The sequence below is a fragment of the Pipra filicauda genome, unplaced genomic scaffold (genome assembly GCF_003945595.2).
Source record: "Pipra filicauda isolate LSUMZ 115617 unplaced genomic scaffold, ASM394559v2 scaffold1_size10287979_pilon, whole genome shotgun sequence".
NCBI classification, from domain to species: domain Eukaryota; kingdom Metazoa; phylum Chordata; class Aves; order Passeriformes; family Pipridae; genus Pipra; species Pipra filicauda.
The window spans coordinates 8,332,910-8,350,662 of NW_024104310.1; the positions used below are offsets into that span (position 1 = coordinate 8,332,910).

The 17,753-nt window shown below is 43.9% G+C and overlaps 1 protein-coding gene across 1 annotated transcript in view; it reads left to right on the top strand.

Moving 5' to 3' along the window:
* The window catches only part of GALNT11 (polypeptide N-acetylgalactosaminyltransferase 11), a 46,125-nt gene extending 30,717 nt beyond the window's left edge, over positions 1 to 15,408 (top strand). Inside the window, exons 9-12 of the mRNA XM_027727826.2 lie at positions 2,243 to 2,461; positions 5,529 to 5,633; positions 12,068 to 12,205; positions 14,598 to 15,408. Coding sequence (XP_027583627.1) covers positions 2,243 to 2,461; positions 5,529 to 5,633; positions 12,068 to 12,205; positions 14,598 to 14,729 — 594 coding nt within the window. The 3' untranslated portion in view covers positions 14,730 to 15,408. The remainder of the gene's footprint in view (positions 1 to 2,242; positions 2,462 to 5,528; positions 5,634 to 12,067; positions 12,206 to 14,597) is intronic.
* The last annotated feature ends 2,345 nt before the right edge of the window (positions 15,409 to 17,753 follow it).

A 17,753-nucleotide genomic window follows, 5' to 3' on the forward strand; every position in this document is an offset into this window, starting at 1 on the left:
TTCTGATTTCCTAATGTTAGTTTTGATAGGAATTCCTAAATTCTGTAGGATTGTCATTTGGCTTTTGAGTGCTCCTCCCTGTTACTTTATTGCCTGCAGGACATTCGGTTTTGTGGCTCTTTAATGAAATAAAAGATGATGAATGAGCTCTTGTAAACTCTGCATTGCTTTGTGTCCAAATCAGTGTTACGTGACCATGTACTGACTGCCATGTGCCTTCAGGTAGTTTCCATGATGGTGAGACAGGGATTTTGTTGGCTGCTTGTTTGCTTTCTGTTGTAATTAGCAGTCTGATTCTTAGTCTGTCTTGCCCTGGAAGAGCAAACAAGATTGACTTCTGGATTCAAGGGGCAAGTGTATTTTTTCCATCTCTTCAGATTTTGATACTGATGCTTTTGAGCATAAATCAAGTGTTTGTGAAGCCCATATCTCTGGGATACTTGATGACATTTTGCCCTCTGAGAACACAGGATTTGCTGCGTGGTCAGCTCCTGTGGTCCCTACAATTTCTATACAAGACAGTGTTTTATTTTTATTAATTTTTTATTCTTTAGAGGTTGATGTTTTGAACTCCATCCTTCATCTTGATGTTCCATCAGTTCAAGGAATCTATTAGAGCCCATTAATTTTTTATCTCCATTCTCCATCTCTGTAATGCATTGGTAGGTTTGATCTATCACTTTCCCTTTTACTGGTGTCTGGGCACAGTTGTTCTTTCGTGATTAATGATGTCTTTCTCTGAAGCTTGGACTTGATTGTTTGTTATAATTTCCAGCTAATACTGCTTTATGCAGCAGGGACTTGAACTGCTGATTCTAGCAGACTCTTATCACAGATTTGTCCTGAATGTTTCCAGCTGTTTCTAGTCTGATTTTCTGATGGTTGCCAGAGACCTGTCACTGTGACAGATTTTATGTATGGAGGACAAGCCTGGAAATATTTTTGGTTTTATAAGTATAATACAAACATTTAGGGCCAGTATAATATACCCAAGCAATCTAATGATGAATAGTACAAAGATAAGACTTGAAGGATCTGTTTTGCAGCAAAGAGCGAATATCAGTACTTAATAAATGAAATTGCATTATAGAGGTGGTACAGCAAAACTTTCATAACTGTCAAAAGCAAAATGTAGAAGTAAGTTCATGTCTACAGCGGTAATAAACAGCATATAAAAGGTGGGATACTAAAATTTGAACTTTAACCAGGAAAGAGGGAATTGGAATAGCAGAGCTACTTTTTAAAGCAGATCAATTTCTGATAGTGATGTTCCAGTCTGTCTCTAGACTTCCTCAGAGCTGGCCAACAGTACAATGTACTTAATGCTCCTCCTTCCTCTACTGTTAAAATAACAGTGATACATCAGGCAAATCCAAAAGCTTAAAGATCTTGATAAGGACAGGTATGTTATTTGTCCAGAGGTGATGCTGTCTGTCATCTGAATATCAGAGATAGCAGGAGGTAATTGAAACCTGTCAGAGCCACATCATGGTAAGTGAAATCCACGTGTCTCCAAGAGATTAATCCAACAAAATACCATAGTTCAGTGCCCTGAAAATTGAATTCTCAGTAATATCTAGTAAACAAGTTAATGTGCAAATGCAGTGCCTTTTCTATGAGTTCTGTAAATCTGTCTGGAATTAAAGACTCTATAAGGAGATTTTTCTTCTAGTTTTGGCAATAATATCCGTGCCATGTTGTACATTCATGCATTCCTGTTTGTGCCCATTGTTTCTGCATTAGAGTCAAACAGCACATAAGATTGAGCTGGAATCTTAATCTGTCTTTGCCTAACCTGTAAGATTCCAAGTATAATTGTAAAATAGAATGTGGAAAAAATAACTTTGTGGGAGCCTTTCTGGAGATGGTGCAGATGAATGAGTTAAAACTGGGTTTCAGAGAAAGCCCAGGTGATAGTTCTGATTCTTCACGTGAATAAGGATGTGGTCCCACTAAATTTCACAGGGTAATCCCATTTATAGGTCTGTTCTGATATGGAGTGGGTTTGCCCTGATCACTTGGAGGGCTTGAAACTGTGGAAGACAAAATATGGTCAGATACCACAGCAATGAAAACAATCCATTGAACAATCAAAATAATTTCAAGAAGCCTCTGTTAGATGAGGCTGATGATGGTATATGCATCTTTATCTGACTTAATAACTCCAGGATGCCTTTATTGCCAGTAGTGATCACTAATCTGAAATTCTCTCTTTTGGCCCACCTTTTTCTCTTAAATACAGGAGCAGTATTTTGCTTTGAGACCTGAGCTAAGGATGAGGAACTACGGAAATATTACCGACCGTGTAGAACTGAGAAAAAGATTGAACTGCAAGTCATTTAAGTGGTATCTAGATAATATCTATCCTGAGATGCAAATATCTGGGCCCAATGCCAAAGCTCCACAGCCAGTTTTTATTAATAGAGCACAGAAACGACCAAAAATAATCCAGCGTGGAAGGGTAAGAGAAACTATCTTAAATAACTGACTTAATGTGTGTTAATTATTTCAAGATTCTTAAAGATTTGCTCAAATACAGCAAAAATAGTCTTTTTCCATGGAGTTCTAGCTTTGCAACAAGCTGTCTTGAAAATAACAGGATTTTTGTCAGGATTTCACTCTGATCTGTATTTCAGGTCATCCTCAGACTAGATACTGTTCAATGAAGTTTCTTACCCAGAAGCTCTGAGTTATGAAGTTTTGCTGTCTTTAGAATATGCTTTCATGGCTGTTGGTTCTGAAGATGGATTTGGATAGAGAGAAATTTGGGCTCAAATACTCATGCTCTGTTGGTTTGTGATAAGAGTACAATGTAATTAGTTTCCAAATTCATTGCTTCCACTGGGTAATTTTCTGCAAAGGTGAACATTTGCATCTGAGGCTGATGATGGCTTTTCTGTTCTTGACTGCTAGATAATGAACGAAAAATGAGGTTTTTCTCCTTTTTTTTTTTCTTCAAAGTAGAAATGAAGAGAGAATTTTTGTGTATTCATGAAGAAAATCAATTCATGCCTTAGCCCTGACACCTTTGCTTATGGGTTTATATGCAGGCAAAGCCAGCAAACAGTTGAAGCTGTTCTCTCCAGTGTCAAAGTCACCTGCTGTGTGCTTTCTGTGCCTCCCAAAAATAATGAGTAGCTTCAAATCCAAGACAACTTTCTTGATGTCTTCTCTGTGAAAGAGAAGACCTTGGAATAAGCTGTTTCATGTGCATGTAGGTTATGGATATCAGGTTCCCTGTTAGCTCAGGGGTTGGAAGCACTAAATAGTGATGTCTCCACAGGGGACACAGGCTGCAGTAGCTGCTGACAGTTGCTGGTTCTGCAAGTAGTTTCAGTCTGGAGGACCTGAGTTCATGCAGAACCTATTGACATTATTATATTTTTTGCTTGGAAACAGCTGTTGGGAATCCACTATTTGTGCAGTATTTTTGTTGTAATATCCCAGCCAAGCTGTCAAGTTATTTATTAGGGCAAACATGTAGTTTCCCTAAATAAAACTGTTACAGTGGGCTGATTCCCCTGGTTGTTGAGTGCTGTTACTCCCCTAGTCAGACCTTTTTTTCTCCCTTTTTTCTTCTTTTTAAAATTTAATAGCTTTCTGCTTTCATTCAGACAGAAAGTTAACTGAGGAATTGCTGATGTGGGGGAGACTACTTGAGGGATCTGAATACTTCAGCAACACTTAAGGGTAAATCTTCCTAGCAGTTATTTACCATGGTTTAATTTTGAGAAAAGTTTGGTGCACCTTTTAAGAAGTGGGGACAAGACACAGAAAAATGTAGCTCTTTGGCTTGGTTCTCTGGGGTTCAAGAATTATACCCAGCATTGTATGAGAGAGTCAGCTTTGGCTCTGATGGTTGTGTAAACTATTTCCAGATGCCTGCAAGGAACAGAACGATCAGCCAGTGTCACCACTGCGAGCCAGACTCTTTAGGATTTGGGAGGAATCGCTCCAAATCTTAGTTTATTCTCAAAAACTAATTGGGCCAGAGATAAGTGCTGGTTTGACAAGCTGGGAAGGACTGTAATGATCACAAATGGTGACAGTTCTTACCGGTGCTATCAAATGCTGGTCACCACGGCCAATAAAAACAAGGACAAAAAGCTTATAAAACTCATGTAGCTGTACGGTTTGAAAGCCTTCTGTTGAGTGAGGAATGATGAGATCTGTCCTAGAAGTCTCTGGGGTGTAAGGAAATGTTACTTAGAAGGTTTTTTTGTGTAATTTGTTTCAGATGTGTGTAGGGAACAGGAGAAACATGGTGCACTTGAGGCGACTGTTGATGTGCCTTGGGACAGCTGTTTCCAGAAATGATGTTTAGTGAAGAATACTGTTTGGTATTTGTGCTAGTTTGTGCTGTCACGTGACTGAGCAGTTTGTTCTTTTTATTACTGGAAGTGCCTTTTGGTTTCTAAAAATCCGTGGAGTCAATAGAAATGCCAGGACAGCTATGGATGTCTTCATAATAAGGCACAGCAGGCCAGTTAATCAGCCTGGCCTTGAGTTCAGGACAGTAAATTCTTTTTTTCCTCTACATTCAGCTTCAGATTGGAAATAGTTATTTTTAATGTGGCTGGCAGATCTGGGGCCCTGCCATCTCCCACTTTGAGATGTTCAGTCAGTGATTGCTGCCTGAAGAGCCTGATCCCCCACCACATCAGGGAAGAAAAACAATCAGGCTGAAAAGGGGTGTTCTGCTGGCCACCGGTTAGTTCAGGGCATGTCTGTAACTTAAAGCCAGAATTAGAGTTGTTTTGTCTCCCTGAATACCTCTGTGGGATACATTAAGATCTTCATGATTTTTGACTGTAGTAATAGGGATGACCTAATCTTTAATCTCTGTGGAAAATGTCTTGGTGTCTTTTAAGGTGGGCATCATTGCCCAAATTGGACTAGGTAGGGCATTTGAGCAAAAAAAAGCATTTGGGTGTTTGTAAAATGTTCTCTTCTTCCCTGATTCATCATTAAAATACCTTAGCTGATAACTGTGGCTTTTCATTTGAGTAAAAGCTCTTGAAAATCAATTTGCAAACAGTGTAAGTCTCTGAAGTTGTTTGTATCACAGCAATTCCTTCTTCTTTCTCCTGCTTTGTGAAGAAAGGCTGCAGGAGGAGAATTATGTTTAAACTAAACTGTAGTAAAATATAGTTTATAAAGTACAGTTGATTTTCCTGAGCAGAGTATCTGGGACCTGAGTATTCCATGGAGACTGAAGAGGGGAAAGAAACTTGACAGAGTACAGCCAGCATGTGCTGAGCCAGGCTGTGTGTACTGCACTTGTACCAGAGAGGGAAATCTTGATGTAATAAGAAAGCAAATTGGAACTGTTTAATGCATTTTTTTTCTCCAAATTATCTGAAAAACAGAATGGTTTTTTTAAAAAAAAAAATATTTTTTTCCCCCCCAATTGGTGGGTTTGGTTGGGTTTTTTTGGGAACACTGAGTTCTAGAGCTTCCAGAGCATCACCCTTTGGTATATGATGTTTGTTGCTCACTCTGTCCATCAAACTGTTTTCCTTTCACAGTTGTATCACCTCCAAACCAACAAATGCCTGGTTGCCCAGGGCCACCCAAGTCAGAAAGGAGGCCTGGTGGTGGTTCGGGAATGTGACTACAACGATCAAAACCAGGTATGGTGTTCCTCATTATATGGAATAGTGATTCACATCTTAGAAACTTCTACTATGTTTTCCTGCTGGCAAAATGCCCTGGAATAACATCTCACCAGCAGACAGGCTGATTTCAGAGGATGGTTCAAACCACAAGGCTGGCCAAGGACACTGGGGAGCTTGCTGCTCCTACTAATGCCAAGTGTTGGATATCTCCTGTCTTTGTGGCATGAATCTCTTATGTGGCTGAAGACTGTCCTTTAGTGGCTCCTGATGAGTTCATAATCCACTGATTTGCGCTTCAGAATTTGTAGCAGCTCTTTCAGTCAGTTCCTCATACTGAGATTTAAAGCAGCCTTTTCCTGCCCTGCTTGTCTTTGTGTACTGTAGAACTAGCCCTCTGCTCCTGGAATGGCTGTAGCTTGGGGTGAATTAATGATGTGTTGTTGTCCTTAAATAGAAGGAACATACAAAATTCTTTGGCTGCAGGTGAATTTCTGATCTGGGGATTAGTTAGGGATGGATATGAAAACCTAATGAGAATTTTTGTATTACTACATGAAGCCTTTGCTATTTCACTTCTTTCAGGCAACAGAAATTCAAGACTTGGATAAACAGTCTCCAGGGTAGAGAGATCTTCAGCTAATATCATAAAGACTTCTAACTAGCTAAGAACTACACTGAGAACATTATGATTTAGGAGCCCGTGGGACCCAAGTCTAAAAACTAGCTCACATCTAAGGAGAAAACTAATTAAAGACACAAAATAAATGGAGCAGGAAGTAATGCAGCATAGCTTAACTAAAGGTGGTTTGTGCTGGACTAACTTGATACTTTATGAAATGGGTAGGAGTTTCCAGGATATGGAAACAGGAGCAGTAGAAGCAGAGTGATTTGTGATAGTCCCAACAAAGTGCTGTGTGCTTTGTCACCTAATGGGACTCTCTGTACTACTGTGCTACCTATAGCCTCACCAGTGTGAGGGGTGTTTACCAGTGTCAGAATAAGTGTGGGTGGCTCCAGGCACGTGGCCTTAAGTTCCAGTTGTCAGGTAGGAGCAAGGAATACATCCCTGTACTTCAGAACACAAATTGTGGGTCCCTATGTTAAGGGTGAATTAATTAAAGCTGGAATGGGAATGAAGGTTTTGCTATGGGGTCTATTCCATTAGCTGTAAGACAGTCAGCAAGTCTTTTAAATATAAGGACTGTGTACATGTAACAGCAACTGATGGGCATCACTGATTGTACATCTACAGTGCCAAAGCTGTGATGCTGCTTTCTGAGCCATTCAGGTTGTGGGCAAGAAAGCAAAAATGACTGCCTGTGTATGATGTCCACAGAGTTATGTTTCCCTTCTCCTTCCTGCAGTATTTTTCATAGTGAAGTGCCACATGGCTGGAGGAAGAAGTCTGTTGTTTTTCTTTATCAAAACCTTTTTCTGATATTTTTTTTTTCCTCCCGAAGACAACCTTCAGTTAGCCTTTTGGTTCTGACAAAGAGAAATTCGTCCTCTGATTGTTGATATTTGGCTTCTTTTCTCATTAATCTATTTTACTAGCGGTAAATTTAGCCATTAGTTCTCATAAAAAAACTGGCTGTGCTATCTTGTTCCATGATTTTGTTCTCCGACCAAGTATGTCAACCAACACTATGTTTTTCTGCCATTAGACTTATTTTGTTCTCCTAATAAATCCCCAGAGTGCATTCAGCCAGCTTTTTGTCATATCCTCTTGAACAATCTTGCTATAGATACATGAGAACAATGTAGAGGAAGATGACACTTATTTAACAGCTTCTGCTTATAAAAATAGCAAGAAACTTTCTGACTATTGGAAGCTTTTAGCTGTTGTTTCACTCAACTCACTGGCATTTTCAGCTGGTTTTGCTCTAGAACCATCTAGACAATTGTCATGAAGCACCAGCAGCACACTGAACTGTGGAACAGAGCACATGTATCAACTTTGGAATGACCTTCAGGAGTATATTTGGTTTTCAGGGTAGCAATAGCTTAAGATAATGATTACAGACCACCAAACTTGCCTGTTTCTGATGATTGTCACGAGCTGTTCGGTGCTGTGAGGTCACTGCTATCCACAGCAGCAGGAGCTGGAGTATATGCAAGAGGCTGTGATGATACAAATTGTTGGTTATGTCTCTTCTTCAGAGCTGAATTTTTGTCTCTTAAGCTGAATTTTTGTCTTTTACAAACTGTCTGACAGAATAATACGGCAGTGCCAAGCTAAGCAACAGATTGCAACTGATGAAAGTCCTGGAATGCTTCTCCTGCTGGCGTGGCTCACGGCAGGGATTTTCTTTCAAACAAAGGGCTGTTTCTGTAGTAGTTACTGTCTTCTATTTACTGAAAATTTTCAATGCATTCCTCTAGTGCTAATGCAGTTTGCAGACCAAAGAAAAATGTGTATCCACAAAGCTTTGCCAGTTGGCCAGCCTTGCCTTTTGCTGCACTCCAGTGCACTCTGAAAGCCAAAGGGTAGGCAGATGCTTCCTGGTTTATTTCATATAATTAGGTGTTTATTCCCCAGAAACAGTGAGCTTCCCTTTTCTGCCTACTATGGATTCTTTGATTTATTGTTTTGTATTCTAGGTCGAGTGTTAGGTTTTGTTTTAATACCAGTTGCTTGTATTGACAGTGGACTCAAAGTCTTCTACAGGTAACTCCGTTTTTCAAAAGGCAGTGATAGTATGGGCTGTTCTAGGTGCTGGGGCACCATCTGAACCCCTTCCTCATTTGCATTTCTTCTGAAGTACTTCAGCAAGCTCTTATCTATTTACATTAATTAATCTCACTGTAGGAATGACTTAATCTTTCACCAAAAAACCCCAAGCAAATAAACGCACCCCCCCAAAAAAACCCCAAAACTAAACCAACCAAACAAAAAAAAACCAGCAAAAAGTGAACTCCAAACCAGTTCAGTAACATAGCCCTGTATCTCTTTATCATGGCAAAAAAGTAAACCCAGAAGAAGATCACTGAGATGTAGGGATTTATGGAAGGAGTGAAGGGGATGTCTCCTTTACCAAGAGTGGCAACCTGAAACCAGTTAGGAAATCCAAATGTTAGTAAAATGAGAACAGTATAGTTCTCCTTCAGCATTGTCACAATCCTGTCCTTGCAAGGAATTAAGCTGTGGTCACCACTGAAACTGTTCATTAAGCTGTATGTGAGAAAAAGCTGTTTCTACCCACCTGTTGCTATATAAATGAGGCTAATGAAATCATCTTAGCAACCAATCCTGAAGAAGGCTGTGTGATTTCTTTGAGTTTTATGGGATGAAGTAAAGTCCTGAAGGTACTAGAAGCCCTAGGAAACCTTTGCCTTAAATCTGTAAATAGTTTGAACTACCTCTTGAATTAAACATCCAGTTCTTCCTGAGCTGCACCTGTATAAAAGTAGTCCAGACTTACAGAGCTTGTACTTTGGACCTCCTCCCATTTATTTTGTCCACAAGACCTGCTCTACCACGTGCTGTGCATCTCTCTGTAGGTGGCCAGAAGGACACATGGGCCAGCTTTGCCCTGGCAGTGAGAATTCTTATCCCAGGTCTGCAGGTCCCATTTCCACTGTGGGAAGCTTGAACCAGCTGCTGCCCAAGTAAGACCTCGGTGCCCCTGCAGCCACAGGTGCAGGCACTGACTCTCATGGGAGGCTTGGGCAGGCACCTGAGCACTGCCACATCTGAAATGCCTCTCTTGAAGGTGCTCTGGGGACATGCAGGACCTCAGAAGGGTCAGTCAGCAGCTGAATGGGCCACTACACTCCAAGACTGAAGGAGTCCATGCACCTTTTCTCTTATCCTGTTGCCTGTGTTGAGAGACAGGGAAAAAAGGCTGCTAGAAAGAGGCCAGTCCTACAGCATTCACCAAATTCAGTCATTTATTTAACTACAAGCGTGACCAATTTCATTATGGAGAGAGGTGTTTATGTACATCTGCCATTTGGGTTTTATTTGAAAACAGAACTGATTCATTATGTTCTAATTGCATCCTGTTGATTTTCTTTGACACCAGTGAAAATGGCCAGTGATTTTCCTTAGACCTTTGGAGCAGATCGTTGCCATGTGTCTCTTGGGGACAGCAATTAAAGGTGCTGCTTTCCTGTGGGGGGGAGCTGGGCACAATTCCAGTTTGAGAAACTGAAGTCTGGTAGAGATGCTCTCCTAGCTCTCCTAACTCTGCTGGTTAGGAAGTTCATGCATGCAGGACAAAAATATCCTGCACCTCATCTATTAATGTTTTTTAAAATAAATTAAATTTTAAAAATGGCATTTTTTGTAGAAAATACATAGGAGGATAAAACAGTCTCAGAACTGAGACGTAAAACCTAGGCAGGTACCTTTCTGCTTTTAGACTTTTGATACTGTGCTACCTGCTGGGAATTTATTTCCTATATGGGCCTGTTGCTCCTGACATCCTTTAACAACAAGAGCTAAACATCATCCTTCCAGTCTTCAGCAGCAAAGTAGTTAATAATTTTTAGTTTGCAAAGGCTTGCATTTGTATAACAAAGAAAGCCCATGGGGTGGCTTTGATTTCCTTGTGCTTGAATCTGTTAATAATCTGCAAGTTCATACTGATACTCTAATCTGAATTTGGAACCAAATTTGGGCCTATTTTTCCACGTCCCTTTGTTTTCTACACTGAACACATAATTAGTTTGAAATTAATTTTGGCTGTCTTGGGGAGAATATCACATGGGATTTAACCACTATTTTGTGGTCTTTGCCATTACTTAGCTTTTGATTAAAGGTCTACTCCCTGTGTCACTGCAGTCTTCTTTCTCCTTTCTTACCAGTTCTACTCTTGTTTGGATTTGGCTTCATCATTCTTCTTCTAATAGTGGTACTCTTCTGGCAAGTCTTGAAATTGCTCCATTCTCTCCTCCTCTTTAATCTTGATGTGCCTTCTTTCCTATGCCAGGGTTTAAACAGAAAAAAAGTACACTGGAAGACACAAAGTACCTGAGGTTAGGGCAGATTTTAATGTAATATCTGCACTTCCTCCAAGGAGACCTTTGCTGTGTTACAGTGCATCTGTGTTAATGAACTGTGTGCTTTTCAGTCATGCTGTCCAACTGAGACTGTGTCCCAAATTCCAGTGCCCTCCGGAAGATTGGTTTTAGTTTCATCAGCCAAAAAAAAAGAAAAAAAGTAGACAAATCAGAGTTTATTTGCCTGATTTTTCTGCCTGGAATTTCATATTCCATACACTGAGTGTCAAGCAGACTTAGTGGAAAAAAAAATTAATCACACAGGGGGCATGGTGGCTCCAGCACTGAGCTGTGAGAAATGAGAACAGGGCTGGAACAAGAGCACACCAGAAGAACTTAGTTGCAAGTAGGTACTTCGTGCACAGGTATGAGGGGCTTAGCTCCTCTTGTTCACAGAGTTATGAGAGCTCCAGGTCCTCCACTGAACTGATGTTGCCCCAAGTCTTTGCAGGCCTGAAGGAACGGGGGGGAGAGGACCAGAAGCTGCTGAAATTAGATCAGGCTGGTGTTGCAGCTTCCCTGAATGTTCAGCTGTGCCAGACGTGCCTTGCTCAAAGCAAGGTTGAGGCAACCCACTGAGAACCAGCGGGGTGTGGGCATGAACTGCAGCAGCTGAAGGTGCCTGGCACCTTGCTATGCCAACAATAAAAATATCGCTTGTGCTCAAGCAGCGTGTGGGAGAGGACAAACTGAGGTCTCGAGTGTGTCTGTGCTGCTGGTTAGAGCTGGCAGTGATTTTCAGTGTGATCACACAAACTCTTCTAATGCCACATAAATTCAAGAACCTAAATGCAGTTGAAGCTGCAAACGTGAACCAGTGCATTCCTGCGTCGTACAGGTGGGCCCCAGAGAGGGGCTGCATTCAGCTCCCCCCACTCTGAGAGCTGCTGGGGTGTTGTGTAGGCTCTTGAGGTCCAGATCAAGACATTTTCATGGTGGTTCAACCACAACGAAGTGGATGTGAAAGGGGGAGGAGTGATCTCCCTCTAAGCACAGCACAGGTACCAAAAGTCATTTGTCTTGGGAGCAAAGAAGGATCATCTTTGGATAAGGAGATTTACTGCCTGGCTTAAAGGTTTTTCTCAGAGGGCAGCTGGCTGCCTGCTCAGAGATGCACTGCTTGCCTGCTACCTTATCTTGTCCAGCTGCCTGGGCAGGAGGGACATATGAGGGCTGCTTAATTTTAAAAATGCTACTTACAGGGCAGAATCACGACTGGTCCTTTCAGTGCCTCTGAAGGGGGCAGTGCTGTGTGATGTTGGGAAGACAACAGAGCCCTGCAGCTCTGTCTCAGTTGCGGGGAAAAGGGAGCAAAGAGGCAGCGAGTGTTGCAAGGCACATCTCTGACATCCAGATGCTGAAGCATCTCCTTTGTTGCTGAACGAAAGAGTGAAGGCGCCTGTCCTGAAACATTGTAATAAATGTCCTTCTGTCTTCTCTTTCAGGTCTGGATTTACAATGAGGATCATGAGCTGATTTTAAATAACCTGCTTTGCTTGGATGTTTCGGAAACTCGCTCGTCTGACCCCCCCCGCCTCATGAAGTGCCACGGCTCCGGCGGCTCGCAGCAGTGGACGCTCGGGGTGAGTGGGGGGGCTGGCACGTGGCATGTTGCCTCTAATTAATGTCTAAGTAACAGTAGCACTAACAGGACACCAGGGTTGAGTTTAATTATGACTAAGTCTCAGGTGTACCAATGCACTTGTACTGTACTAGGCCCAGCCCACAGTTCAAGCGCAGAATCACAGAATATGCCAAGTTGGAAGGATCCCACAAGGATCATGGAGTCCAGCTCCTTGGCCTGCACAGGACCATCCCCAAGAGTCACACCATGTGCCCGAGAGCGTTGTCCAAACACTTCCTGAACTCTCTCAGGCTTGGTGCTGTGACCACTGCCCTGGGGAGCCTGTTCCAGTGCCCACCCACCCTCTGGATGAAGAACCTTTTACAGGTGAAGAACCTTTGCACGGGCTTTAATGGCTGTGTTTCAGCCTGAATAAGACTTTTGCTGAACTCTGGGACATGCAAGCCCTTTGCCACATAGGAAGGTGTCTGCAGCTCCACTGAGCCTTTCTTCTGCCCATCACAGCCACCCACAGCACTGTGGCTTATCTGGGATGTGCCAGAGAGAATAAAATCCGCCCCATAGCTTTGTTGTGTTGTGTTTGCTTCTTCAGGCACTAAGCAGGAATCACCACATGGACTGTTCTCTCCCACTCCTGCAAAGGGCAGAGCAGTTGTTTCTGCCCTGTAATTGATCCGTTGATTTAATTGTTGGAGTCTGGAGTGGCAGATTTCACAAAACTGAGCCAGTGCTGCTCACACATGGAATTTATCTCCTGGGTATTCACTCAGAGGCTGCCCCTCACATGCCCTCAGCATAGCAGTGAGTCTGTAGCACAGACATGGTTGAACAAAGAGGAGGGAGGGCCCTGCCAGCACAAGTTCCCAAAGTGCAGTCACATTTGGCTGTTGCAGGCCAGGATGGTTTGGAAATACAGAGGCAGATTATTGTGTAAGCCCAGGGCTGTGTGTGTCTGACACTTGCACCAGCAGTGCCCCAGCCAGAGCTGCCAGTGGGAGTGGGAGTAGTAAACTGAGCAGTTCTGCTGATAAGAGATTACTGAGGGTTCTGCAGCTTGTGTCAGCAGACAGAGGTTTTACAAGGCTGAGAGAATGGCCATTGCTATTCAGTGCCTGTGGCTGTTGGTGATGCCTGTGGTGGTGGTGTAGAATCTGGGCTTCACGTGTCAGACGTGGGCTTTGAGCTGGCCATTGCCACTGAGGGTGTGGTAGGTGGATCTGCAACAGTGTCACATTGCTGCTCATTAATGATCCATGTCTGAAGAGAGTGAATCAAATGTCAGTATTGGTTAGGAAGGGAGTAGGAACTGGAACAGGAAAATGTCATCACAACATTGTAGTTTGCTTGTACTGCACGTGCTGGTCACCTCGTCTCAGAAAGGCTAAATTTGGGCTGTGGAAGGCTCAGAAGTAAGAAAGGCAAATCAAAGATGTGGGCCACCTTTCCCATGAGCAATATGTGAGCAGGCTGGGACTCTTCAGGTAAGTGAAGCCTTTTGGAAAAAGGGGAAATCATGTCATTGTACAAGGAAAGGCCAGCTGTGTGCTGTTGGTTACAGAACAAGACTCAGAGTGGAGGAGTACTTTGGAGGAGTGCTGTGTGTTCTTTCCATGTTCTCCTGCTTCCCTGGATGTCTGCTTATGGCCATAGGCAGTGACAGAACCCGGTGTGGCTGTTCTCATGCATCTGCTCCCTCCATGCTGGGCAGCAGGAGGTTGCCCATGGGAGCTGCTGGGGCTGGGCAGAGGGCCTAAAGGGGCTGCAAGAAAGCTGGAGAGGGACTTTTTACAAGAGCACAAGGGGGAATTGCTTTAAACTGACAGAGGGCAGGTTTAGATTAGCTATTAGGAAGAAATTCTTTGCTGTGAGGGTGGTGAGGCACTGGAACAGGTTGCCCAGAGAAGCTGTGGATGCCCCATCCCTGGGAATGTTCGTGGCAAGGTTGGATGGGGCTTTGAGCAACCTTGGCTGGTGGAAAGTGGCAGGGAGGTTGGAGCTAGATGATACTTAAAGTCACTTCCAACCCAAGTCATTCCAGGTTTCTATGACCTGTCTGTGCCCCACTGTGGCTTTGTGCCTTCTCTCTTTGCTGAGTGCTGGGGAATGGGTTTGATCATTCCTCCATCTCATTAACAGACTGTGCTATAAACAAAATCCCAACTGGGTCCCTGTAAGGACATGAGAGTCTTTGTTGCAAAGCCTGGATGTGGTTATGGGATGTGCTGTACTCTGCTGCTGCTGTGGGTCTGGTGTGTCAGGGAGGCTGCTGAAAGGCTCATCTGTCAGGAAGGAGCATCCCCTCCCCTTGAGCATCGCTTTCAGCTTCAGGGTGACAATGGAGAACAGAAGTTTTGGTAAATAAATCCCATCTGTCTTTGTCCTTCCTCTAGAAAAACAACCGCCTGTACCAGGTCTCTGTGGGGCAGTGCCTGAAGGTGGTGGATCCACTGAGCCACAAAGGGTACGTGACCGTGGCCATCTGTGATGGGTCCCTTCCTCAGCAGTGGCATTTTGAGAGCTGAGACAGCGAGGATGTGGCTGAGGAGAGTTAAGCTGAGACCTGGTTCCCCTTCAGCTGTGATTGAAGTTGTTCTGGAGGGCTTTGCGTGGAGCCCTTGGCTGCTACGCCCGGCACACCCATGGCAAGGACCCGCTGGAAATGCCCTGCCCTGAAGGGCTGCGTGTGTGGGAAGGTCCAGCTGGGCACTGGTCCCTGGTCACAGCAGTGACAGCAGCAGCCCCACTGCAGGACAACACACAGAAGTGCAGTTTATCATTGGTTCCTTGGATGATCCTGGATTATTGGACTGGTTTTAAGTAAGAGAAATCATTAGCGCAATGTAATTTAAATGGTGAGAGTTCAGCTTTGTGGATCTTTTAAATGACAATGACAGAAAGGAGTCCTCCTCAAGTATTTCATGTGCAGTATCTCAATAATTTACATTTCTAGTATGGGTTTACTGGCCAAATTATTTTACTTTTTCTGGAAAATACTTTTATTCCCTTTTATCTTCTGAAAATTGTCATTCGTAATATTTAAATTTAGTTCTTTTAATTTACAATTTTAGGACAATTCATGTAGTTTAAATTCTTTGCTGTCATTCGTCACCTCGTATTTAAAACAAAGTAACTATTGCAAAGTCTATTTTGATGACTCATGACAGTAGCTGCATTTAAAATAAAGTATCATTTTTTAATTAATCTCTATGGCCTTACTCTTTGTAGCTGTTGGACCAGAAAGCACCTACTTACAGAATGATACAAACTTATCTTCACACAATTTGGGTCTTCCCTTGTGTCTCCCTTGCTCATGTCTTGGAAGGTTTGACAGATAATGTCTCTGTGTTTTTCCCTTCACTTCTTTGTTTTCATTTATTTCACTGTTTACCTTTCTTTGACCTCCTGCTTCAGCCTCGGGTGCTGCTTCAGTGCATGGAAGCTCTTGCAGAAGAGAAACACTGCTCTGTTTTTTCTTAGCACCATTGGCCTTGTTTCCTATGCCACAGTGACCTGCCTGCCCTGGGAATGTGCACTTTGGATGTTGGCAGCACCAGGACAGCCTTGTCCTTTTGCTTGGGCAGCACAAACATTTTCCAACTGCACAAATACTCCAGCATCCAGTTGTTGACATTTTGGGCAGTGTGAGGGACATAATGATGGAGTAATTACAGACCCACATCTTCCCACAGAGAGGAGATTCACTTATGACAGACTGTGTTTGGTCCTTCAGCCCTCTGCCAGGGCTGGCACCTGAGGAGGTGAGCAGGTGAGAGCAGCCCTGGCCACCAGGCAGCTGTTTTGCCTCCTCCATCAGTCCTGGAAGCAGTGAGTCACTGGCAGGGAGAACCAGGTGAGTGGGTTTAATTGCAAACCAGAACAGTAGGCTTAAGTGGAAGTTCTTCCAAATAAAGCACTGCAATGGAAGTAGTCGAGTTAGACACCAGCAAAACTCCTTCTTACCAAGAAAGCCTCTAAAAACAACCCCAGCCCCCTTGGTCAGCTGAGGTCTGTGCCCTTGTAGGGGCACCCAGAGTCTTGAGATCAGCTCCCAGATGGCTCTTGCAGGGCAGTGCAGGGCTGGAACACGGTGTCAGCTCAGAGCAGAACCCTTTCAGTGGCAGCAGTGGCAGCTCTGGTGGTTGCTGTGTGTGGAATTAATTCCATCCTTTTTGTGATGAAAGGATGGGCAGCAGCTTCATTGATGCCTGTCTGATTAACCCTGACTGCTCCCAGGGGCCAGAGTGGAGCAGCCAGAAGGTGCTGGTGCAGCTGGTCCCAGCTGAGTGCTGGGCTTTCCTGTGACATTTGTGTTGGCACTCATGTTGTGCAGCGGCCTCGCTCAGCCTTTTCTTTTGTGGCCTTTGTCTTTTCAAAAATAGTAAAAAAAACCAAAAAAGCCAAACAAATCCTCAAACAGGCAGAGCAGGAGCTTGCTTTATTTATGGTCTCAGTCTGTTGCCACAGAGAATTTCTGACCTTTTGCTCCGGGTGAGGAAACTTCTGTCACCGAGAGCGGCGCCGATTTCCAGGAACAGATGGAGGCGATGGCGCTTTGGACGGTGGCCGTTATTCCTGTGGGGAATTATTTTTGGCCACAGTCGTTTCTGCTGCAGCCACACAGCCAGGCCAGCACACGAAGATTTGAACGGGGTTACAGATCTCTGCCGTGAACACCCAGCCCTGGGCCAGGTGACTGTTCCCAGCTGGGTCCTGCACGGCTGCCTGGGGCAGGGGGAAATGCATAGTTTTGTCCTATAGTGGAGTGACTGCTCCCAGCTGCCCCTGTGGACTTTGGGTGAACAGGAACAACAGAAGGAAAAGCCCCTAAAAAGGGCAGATGCTGTCACATAGCTTGTCGTTGTCACACTGAGAATTTATCACTTGTAAAGAATACAAAGAAACTCTGCCCGGGGCTGATTTTTAAGCCTCTGTGTCAAGTACCTCCTGGAGTTGGTAGTGGCCCTGGCTGACAGAGGAGCAGAGTGTCCTCCAGCAGCCAAAGTGCATGATATAAATAGATATAACTAACACTGCAGAACAGCTCTGGCCTGGCTGCTTCCCACTGTTCCGCAGTAAATCTTGGAGTCTTTTTTTAGCCTCAACCCGTGCTGAGGTCTTGCTGGGAACACCTCTGGTGTCACAATTCAATAGATAAAGCAGAAGTTGGGGTCAGCTGTCCCTGCTGTGTCCCATCCCAGCTCCTCACCCACCTCGCTGGCAGCAGAGCTGCCCCAGGGCTGGGTGAGCTCTGCTCAGGAGGGACAAAACATCCCTGATGGCAACACTGTCCTCATCCCAAATCCGGAGCAGGGAAGGCACCACACCAGCTACAATGAAGAAAATTAACTCTATCCCAGCACAGGCAGAATATTCATCTTTTGTAGATTTTCCAGGTAAAACATGACTGCAGGGAATGCAGTCTGGACGGTGCTCAGGACATGGCACCACAGTGTGAAATTTAGGGTGCAGGTTGCACTGGAGAAGGGGGAAGGCAAATGCCTCTTGCTGGTGGAAACAGACACAAATCCTGGAAGAAGCAGAAAACA